General features: G+C 42.6%; 1 protein-coding gene across 1 annotated transcript in view; it reads left to right on the plus strand.

The window, feature by feature from the left end:
* The window catches only part of EGF (epidermal growth factor), a 54,147-nt gene extending 45,097 nt beyond the window's left edge, over positions 1 to 9,050 (plus strand). Inside the window, exons 19-22 of the mRNA XM_056855024.1 lie at positions 198 to 362; positions 4,783 to 4,897; positions 7,852 to 7,954; positions 8,980 to 9,050. Coding sequence (XP_056711002.1) covers positions 198 to 362; positions 4,783 to 4,897; positions 7,852 to 7,954; positions 8,980 to 8,984 — 388 coding nt within the window. The 3' untranslated portion in view covers positions 8,985 to 9,050. The remainder of the gene's footprint in view (positions 1 to 197; positions 363 to 4,782; positions 4,898 to 7,851; positions 7,955 to 8,979) is intronic.
* Positions 9,051 to 9,580: the final 530 nt, after the last annotated feature.

The raw sequence follows: 9,580 nt of genomic DNA on the forward strand, positions 1-9,580 counted from the left end.
TAAATACCCAAATAACTTTGCACAATTTTAGTCCCCTAAGTTTTTTACTTCCTGTCGAAGCCAGCGGCCTTCATGGTTCTGGATGGTCCCAAACATGACAGTTTCCTCAGAATAACATTGGGTGAAGTCGAGCCAAAATGGTGACATTTGCTCTCTTCATTATTGGCTACTGTATTTGCTTCATTTGTTTTTGACAGCTGTGCGAAAGGCTATTTGGGAGAGCGCTGTCAGTTCAGCGACTTGGAGTGGTGGGAACAGCAACATGTGAAGCAAACCAAGAAGTGGAATCTCACAACTGCTGTTTTCTTGGCTCTGCTGTTCCTGGTCCTCCTCCTTGGAGTTGGATCTCTCTACTCCTACAGGTAGAGCTACCTGAAAAGCATGTCTGAATTTCTGTGTTTGAGATTTTTAGTTATTCTTGTGGCTGCTTTTAAAATGTATTTTGCTTATCATTTATTATAATCAGTCTGGGTGGGTGTCTTCCTTTGGCTGGGGTGTATGTTTCCCTGAACAACCTGATTGCCTTCCTAGTTATCTACAAATAATCTGCCAGATAATTACCCCAGGATGGTGAATTCCAGCATGTACCTAAGGTTCCCCCCCACCAATGAACTATCAGGATACATTTCACATGGACACATGAAGCTGCCTTATACTGAATCAGACCCTTGGTCCATCCAAGTCAGTATTGTCTCCTCAGGCTGGCAGTGGCTCTCCAAGGTTTCAGACAGAGGGCTTTCATATTACCTGCTGCCAAATCTTTCAACTGGAGATGCCAGAGATTGAACTTGGGACCTTCTGCGCCTCAAGCAGATGCTCTATCGCTAGCCATGACCCTTCCCCTTTGATTGTAAATAATTGGGCCATCCCCATCATGTTTTTGATCATCTAAAAGCACTCGTATAAATGGTGGCATCCTCACAACATTTTAGATCCCCCCTTGGGTCAGTGGTTCTGCATATGCTTTCCTAAGGATACGTGGCACAAAATGTACGCAGGAGCATGTGTCCGCTGGAAAACAGATGCACCACTCTGTGTTTCTAAATTAGAATCCAAAACAATGTATACCCCTGATAAATGAAAGTGAGAGCTGCAGTACTCAATTTCAGTTGTGAGTTTTTGTGCTGGGCTCAGACCCAGACCCACCAGAATCTGCTGGGCTCAGAGCCCAAATCTGCCAGAAAACCACTGGCCTCTGTTCCTTGATCCTCCGTCTGCCCAGCTTCACCAGTCTGAGTTTCAGCTTCAGGCTTTGCCCAGGTACCAAATATTTTTATTTCCTTTCCTTTTCCTTTTTTTAAATTTTCAAGTTGGCACGACCTACTTTGGCCGATAGATCCCTTTCCGTAAAAGGCACGTCAGATTCTCATTCCAAGTTTCTATCTGGCAAAGATTTCTTAAAAATTGGCTGATGTGTAGGGAGGGGGTCCTTGGAAGAAAGGACTGTGCTAGAGGCCAGATGGAAAACTTCTTGAGGACAGATTGGGCTTCCAGTTGTGCCTTCCTAATTTATGGTGTGTGAAGTATTTAGACTGCGTGTTGGGAAATACTCAGAAATCAGCAATAGAGGAGTGCCTTATTAGGGCTGAATGAAATCTTGCAAATTAACAAAAAGGCTTACAAGTCCCCAAGAACTCGACATTGGGCAGGATGTTAGTCAAAACAAAAACTAGGGTGGTGATGGAGAAAATGCTGTTGCTGGGCATGATGGGAAAATCCAGACAGTTATAGATTTCAGTGGTCCTCAGAGGAAGTGCTGGTTTATTCAGATTTGATTTGATTTAATGAAACCCATTTGACTAGCTCAAATGTTCATGCAGCTATTTTTGTTGTTGTATTGAACTATTGTTGTTTTAATGATGTTTTAACTTTGTAATACGGGTCAAGGACCGCAATAAATTATAATGAACTGGTTTGATTTAATGCCAAAAAAAATCTCAGTTGTATCGAGGTTCAGAGAAATGGCAACTGTCCCTTAGAAAATATAAAACCAACATTAGTAGGGGCCAGTCTTGTGTGCTAACCGGAACCCACGGATCCTTTGTAAGGCTGAGTGCAGATGTAAAGGGAAAAAATGCAGTCTTTCTGTTACCAAAGTTGGAGACTGATTTGAGCTAGAAACAATAGGTGCCAAACCGGGTGGTGTTATCCAGTGGCTGGGGGTATGGATTCTCTGTAAGCAAAGTCTTGTTATTAAGTAGAAGCAGTTTTCCCCACTTGTTAGAGCCACCTGTACACAGTTGAATTTGTCAGAAGTGGCAAAAATTGTAGGGAGCTCTGTTGGTCTGTTAGAATTTAACAAAAGCAATATTTTAATAGTGTTTTTTTAATTAGGATCGACTAAAATGTCACAAATTAATGAGCATTCCCCCCCACACACCCCCTTGCTTGTTTTGCTTAACAAGCAGCCTTTTGAAGAACTCGGGGGAAATCAAAAGCTTGGTCACAATTTGGCGGCATTTAATTGGTTATGTTACTGTTCTGCATTTTGGTAATGGATTGCCATGGTTACTCACAGTTTTGATATCTGGAAATGCTGAAGTTATCGTTCACAGATCCTGTCGTATGGTTTGGAATCCCACATTTAAAGCCAATGGCAGATTGTTCTTCTTCTCCCATTTCCCGAGCGAACGCACTGATTTATGTGGGGAAAGTACGTAGGGTAGCGCTTTCAAATCTCACACTAAAGCTGTCATGTTAGCAACGCTGGAACTATTGGTGGGTTCCATCATTAGGGCTTCCTGATTCACAGACTCTTATTGATTTTTGTTTTTGTGACGACCTGTTCCCATTTACAATCCAAACTTCAAAAAAGGGGTCATTGTTTTGCCCTGATTTACTTTCCTCCTTTTCCAAATGGTTTTGATCAATATAACTGTTTATCTTGAAAGCAAGTTTTCAATTACACGCTTGGCTAGGTTTGTACTACAGCTATTAGTAGCCCCATACGATCAAAATGAAACCACTGATCTAAATCCCCCTTTAACGGGAGCCCAGAAACCAATATTTGGATTAGAGTTGCTATTTCATTTTTACTCCTACTCAGCTATATTTAAGACAAATTGATTTAGTTCCATGAGCAGGTCAGTAAAAGACTTTCTCTTCATCCATAAAACATAAACACATATTGTCCCTTAATGTGGGACTTTCAGGAATTAAAGGAAAAAAACCCAGACAGCTGTGATGAGGCTTTTTATTAGACCTCCTTCAATCTCTCCTACCTCCAATCAGCTATATTTACCCACTCAGAACATTTATCATGTAGAGTGTGGAAGGGTAAAACTCTGTGTCAATTAGGTTAATAAATATGTTAAAAAGTAATAATAATTATATAACGTTTTCTGCTTGTCCACAGTAATTCGCACACATCATCTTGATTATCCTTACAGGCAAACCTATAAAATAAATCAGTTATACTGTAATTCAGATGGAGCACATTTGTGTATCTAGGCAGAGGGACAGGAGCAGCTAAACTAAACCAAATGGCCCCAGTCCAGAGGGAGCAAATAACACTTATTTCTACACATAATTATTTGAGAGTAAGCCTCACTGAACCCAGCAGTGTGGAATTCTGTAAACGTTCATGGGATTAGTAAACGTTACTTTGAATTTACCAGGACACCCTTCTGTAGTTGTAATATAAGAATGACCAGTCTTCCGTGGACTGGGGCCCAGATGAAGGAAGGATATACTATGGTATACGTCAATGCCATGGCTAGGATTAGAGAACTTTTATACTGGTGTTGGATAGTTGTGTAGTGATTAAGAGCATCGGACTCTAATCTGGTCTGATTCCCCACTTCTCCACATGAGTGGCAGACTCTAATCTTGAGTATCAGGCTTGATTCCCCACTCCTCCACATGAAGCCTGCTGAGTGACCTTGGGCCAGTCACAGTTCTCTCAGAGCTCTCAGCCCACATGGAGGCAGGCAATGGCAAACCACCTCAGAACACCTCTTGCCTTGAAAACCCTATGGGGTCACCATAAATCAGCTGTGACTTGACGGCACTTTCATCCACCACAGTATAGTGGTAAAACGGATAAATGAAAGGCCGTGGTATTTTAGGCAACTACATTCTCTCAGCCTCAGTCCTGCATCTGCAATATGGGTATAATATTCACCTAATTTTCAGGCCTGTCTTTCTGTGACAATGTATGTGAGGCACATTCAACACTGAAGGTGCTATATAAATGCACAGCTTTAAATTTATTCTCTAGCATTTGTAATCTTCCTTCCTCAAGATGATAAATTATCAATTAATTAATTAACACCTCAGCAACGTCATCCTCATCCATTGTACCTCCATCTAGGTGTGATGTGACTTCTGAAACTGGGCATAGATACACAAGAGGTACGACTAACATGTAACTGTGAGTTTAAGCATGACACATTTGAAAAGCATGTACTTTCCTAACTGTGCGGTCCTAAGCAGAGTTATCACCTTCCAAGCCCATTGACTTCAATGGACTTAATAGGGCACAACTCTGTACGGTAAGCTGTTTCGCTAGTAGCGTCTCTCAGTGTGACTTGGCGTAGTGTTCGCCACATCGTGACCCCATGGGAATCCTTGCTACTGCTTTACATATGGCTCAGCACAGCTTCACTGTTCTTCTCAGGCGCTGCTGCCTACATCCGGACGGGGTCTCCTCTGAGGTTTCGGTTTTGTAACGATGAAGCAGATCTCAGCTGTCCAAACAAATAAGGCCTTTGAACCGAATTGCCTGGACAGTGTCCCTTCCTCCGGAGGAGATTTTATGTCTGTGCACTTTTCCTTTCACAGTAGACAGCAAAGGTTTTGCAAGAAGGATCCCTGCGCTGAAGTAACGAAAGATGCCAGAGGCAGCGGCGACAGCACTGACAGTGAGAACACGAAGCCCATAAGCGACAATCCATTGGTAATTCCGGAGAAATGTGGAGTGGTGAGAGAAGTAGGAAGGATCAAAGGGCATTAGGGATCCACTGGAGATTATCAGGCACATAATTCACATCTTCAGTATATTGAATAACTGCTGGGGTTGTTTGCTAGGAAGCCCAGTTCCTCTTACCTCACTGTTATGCCATCCTTCTGAGTTCACAGCTGCCTGGCGGTGTCGCAAGCAGGAGATGGTGTTATTGTTAGCTCCGAACACAACAGTTGGAGGGATGTGTTCTAAATTAAGGAATACCAACGTGATGACACAGGGATATCGGTGACTGAGTCTCCCAGCGGAGATGGAAACGGGGCTTCGTTTCCTAGAGACCGGGGGCTGCAGTCCTTCAGCCAGTTATGCCTGCTTGCTCCCGTCCTGGTCGGGAGGCTTCCGCACGCATGACAAGGTGCAGAATTGCAGCCCAAGCGTTCTGCATGCTACTCAGGGATCTTTGGATTTGTGGAGGGAGGAATGCCTTTGTATCAGACACAGCGTTGTTTGTTTGGGCGTCTAAGGAGTGCAACACAGGGAATGACAAATGACCCAATGAGATCTCCTTATGTTTACGCATCATCTTTTACATGAGACCCAACTGTGTACCTCCCTGTCAGAATAAAGTTGTCTTCACATTATAGCTTTGCATTGTTGGCAGTCTGCTGTCTCTCTGCTGGGCGATAGGTGGAACACATCATTTGTAAATGCCTATAGAACTTTTCAATGGAGAAATGTGCATCAGAACCTCTATCACCTTGTGCATTCAGGCCTGATTGGAACTGATGGGGCTGCGTCAGCTGTTACTACAGTTAATCCCAGCCACTAATATAATTTTCATTGAATACCAAGGTTAATTAAATATCTAAATAGTAGACTGAGACAATTAATCGAATTTAGCCTAATCTGTTGTGGTATGCTTGTTCATTGTTGATTCTGTTTGTCTGCATTTGCTTTGCCTGGTGTTGTATAGATGTGTTTTGTGAAGTCATGGGTTGCAGCTGAAGGACTCCAAAACTGTGAAATTCTAAGCTGAAAGAAAGGAGGATATGTTAATTTGTTTAGGAAATGTATATGCCACCTCTCCAGAGATCGGCTCAAGGTGTCTCACAGCTAAGCCAATACAACCAAATCAAACAAGCCATTATTTTATTCCAGAGGGTCCTTATTGTATATTGGTTTTTAGACAAAAATAATTAAAAAGTAAAAATACAAAGGAACAGAATATTACTCCTGGATTTAAAAGAAGGAAAATGTACCAATTTTAAAATAGGCTAACTTAAAATTCACTGAAAAGTCAACAGACTTGCTTCTTTATTATCCTGACAGTAAGCTGGTCTTTGACCGTAATAAATAAATGATGATGATTATCCTGACATTGAATTAATGGCAATGGTTTGGAATTTTAAGAGTAGCTGAAATTTATTTGGCAACAGTCTAAGTGGTGCAAATTTTATTCGTAGACAGGAGATAAACCATGTGATCATCATCTGACTGGTTGGAGAATGTTACAAGAAAGGAGGTTATCAGGAGAGCTCTTGAACTACCATAGAATTTGCAAGAGAAGAAAAAGTGTGCTACTTTTTCAGGGACCTGAAACTCACATGGACAAATCCTTTGGCCATGTGGGGTGTTGGAAGACCTAACCATGTAGGTCTAAAATTGGTAGGGTTGCCAGGTTCCTCTTTGCTATCGGTGGGAGATTTTGGGGGCGGAGCCTGAGGAGGGCGGGGTTTGGGAGGAGAGGGACTTCAATGCCATTGAGTCCAATGGCCAAAGCGGCTGTTTTCTCCAGGTGAACAGATCTCTTCTGCTATTACCTAGAATATTTGTAATTATCAGTGGCTGTGTACTGAGTATTATTTCCTTTAGGATTACCTAGAGCCTGGCAACCCTAAAAATTAGTAAATTTAAAAAATGGGCCAATGAGAAAAAATGGTGGCACAAGGGAAAACTAAGTAAAAATGTTTATTTTGGGCAAAGGAGGTTGAGGATATAAAGCTTGAATGCTACAGAGAGCAAATTGTCTGGTGTCTGTTATAAGATATTCCTCATCAAGTAATTCAAGCTGTTTTTTTCCTTTTAAATAAAAATACAAGCTTTAATATGCCCTAATTCAGTCAAGCCTGGAATAGAAAAACCTAGTTCTGCAATTTTGGAGCCCAACAGCTGGCTGCAAGCACTAACAAAAGAATCAGAGCACAGACAGAGCAAAAGAGGCGGAAGAGATTCTGAGAGATGTAAAACTAATCTGAATTTTATGGCAGCAAACCAGGCAGAAGCAGTAAGCTGGTCTATACCAGCTTCTAATCAAAGAACTGTTGATGATACAGATCCGAGAATACAAAACAATGTTTGAAGAAAAGAAAGTTGGATATCTTCCATATTGTAGAAGAAGAAGGTTCTTCCTCCTCCTCCTCCTCCTCCTCCTTCTTCTGTGCCAGGTGAACCTCAATGGGGAGTGCATTTCAAAGGCAAGGTGCAGCCACTGCAAAAGCCCTGTTTTAGTCCCCAGCCACCAACCACCTCCCCTCTGAAGGTGGGGGCATAGAGAGTTGGCCTTGAGAAGAGAATCTTTGGATGTGCAAGAAACTCAATTGGAAAGAGGGTAATATTTGGACTGCACTGTTCGTATGAGTTTTATGGATAAACCTGAAACAAAACAAACAAATTTTATGGACCTTCTGAAACTGGAGGTGTTAGAGGGCATGCCGTAAACTTAAAGGTTCTGTTGTGCAAGTCTCAGCGAAACAATTGACTGGAAGATTCCAATGAAATCCTAAACAGTTACATTCTTCTAAGCCCATTAGCTTCAATGGGACTTAGAAGGGTGAAACTTTTTTTTATGATTACATTGTTAGTTATGCAGCTCCCATACATTTCAGTAAAGTCTGCATATGTAACCTTTAAGTAGATATGACTCTGTCTCTCACTTGTCTCTTTCACAGTTAATAGTTGTAGTGGAATGTGATGACCACGTTAAAGAGGGACCTGTGGAACTGAAAGACCATGAGGCAGAAGATCTTGGCTATTTCTGCCTCTCAGAACCATGTAAGTGGGATTTTCTTTATCCATAGTGGAATTCCTTCCCTGGTAAATTCATCAGTAAGGAGAACAAGGCAACCCTTCCACGTCTCAGCAATGAAGTGTCATGAGCTACCTGACGGTGGAATATGAATGACATGTGAAACAGTGTGTCTACAGTGGCATACATCTGGATCAGAATGGTTTTGACCAAACTGTTGGTTACTTACACCTTAAAATCAGGCCAGTTGAACCACTTCAGGCAAACTGTTTCCCATGTAGTTTGGTTTCTGCACAGTTTAGCAACTCTGTCATCTCCACTGATGGGCCTTTCAAAAATTACATAGTCTATAAGGTTGGCAAAAACGATCACCTTGGAGAGCCACCCCTTTTATGCATTCTCGGAATTCCCCCCATCCCAAGCACTGTTTATTCCTGCCTAAGTTCAGGAGAATACCGATTGCCTTTTGATTCCACATAAGAACATAAGAAAGGCCATGCTGGATCAGAGCAAGGCCCATCAAGCCCAGCAGTCTGTTTACACAGTGGCCAACCAGGTGCCTCCAGGAAGCCCACAAACAAGACGACTGCAGCAGCATTGTCCTGCCTGTGTTCCATAGCACGTAATATAATAGGCATGCTCCTCTGATATTAGAGAGAATAGATATGCATCATGACTAGTATTCATGTGACTAGTAGCCATGAATAGCCCTATCCTCCATGAACATGTCCACTCCCCTCTTAAAGCCTTCCAAGCTGGCAGCCATCACCACATCCTGGGGCAGGGAGTTCCTTTCATACCGGGAGCTCAGGGCATCATTCAGGGTTCTCCCCTTCCCCATTTTATGATCACAACAATCCTGCGAGGTAGGCCAGGATGAAACAGAACAACTGGCCCAAGTGAGCTTCATGACTGAGTGGGAATTTGACCTCCTCCAACACCAGCAGCTACATCACTACACTGGTGTTGTAAGCTCCCTTCTTGTCCTCCTTTGCAGGCTTATGGATTTAGTTTGCTCCATGTCCCTTTTTGGCTTTTGTTTTTTGTCCAGCCTGAGCTACAGAAACCTGGACTCTCCACTGCCGGCCAAGGAAACAATTGAACAGGCCTCTGTTAAATCAGAGGGTGACTTGCAGCGGCTTCAGTGGCATGCCTGACGGGTAAAGCCCCTTTTGGAAAGCAGCTTTCTCTTTCTCCAGTCTTGTGCAGCCAGCAAATGCAGGCAGTTTAGAGAGCCTTTCAGCTAAACTGGACATTGTGAGGGATCATTAGGTAGGGGAAATGTTTAATCTCTGGAAACAGCATTTGAAAGGACATGGAAGAAGCACCCAGTCAAATGCTACGCTGCTCACTCGTACTGTGCGTGCTGGAAGCACTGGAAATATCCTCGATTGGCTCTCCCTGTGTTAATACATTCTTGATACTACTTCAAAGACCAGCCACACTACCTTCAGCCAGCAGGTAAATGGACACCAGAGAGAGAACTTCAGCTCTGGAGGTTATGATTCATTTGAATTATCATCTGAACTATGTTGAGATAACAAACGACTGCATATATAGTATAGGAAAAAAATATGGCAGCAAGCAGGGAAAAATAGTCCAGGTAATGGGGAGCTATAATTAAGGGCTCTCCAAAATCTGGTCTGAAATAA

Source organism: Euleptes europaea, chromosome 9 (assembly GCF_029931775.1).
Source record: "Euleptes europaea isolate rEulEur1 chromosome 9, rEulEur1.hap1, whole genome shotgun sequence".
NCBI classification, from domain to species: Eukaryota; Metazoa; Chordata; class Lepidosauria; order Squamata; family Sphaerodactylidae; genus Euleptes; species Euleptes europaea.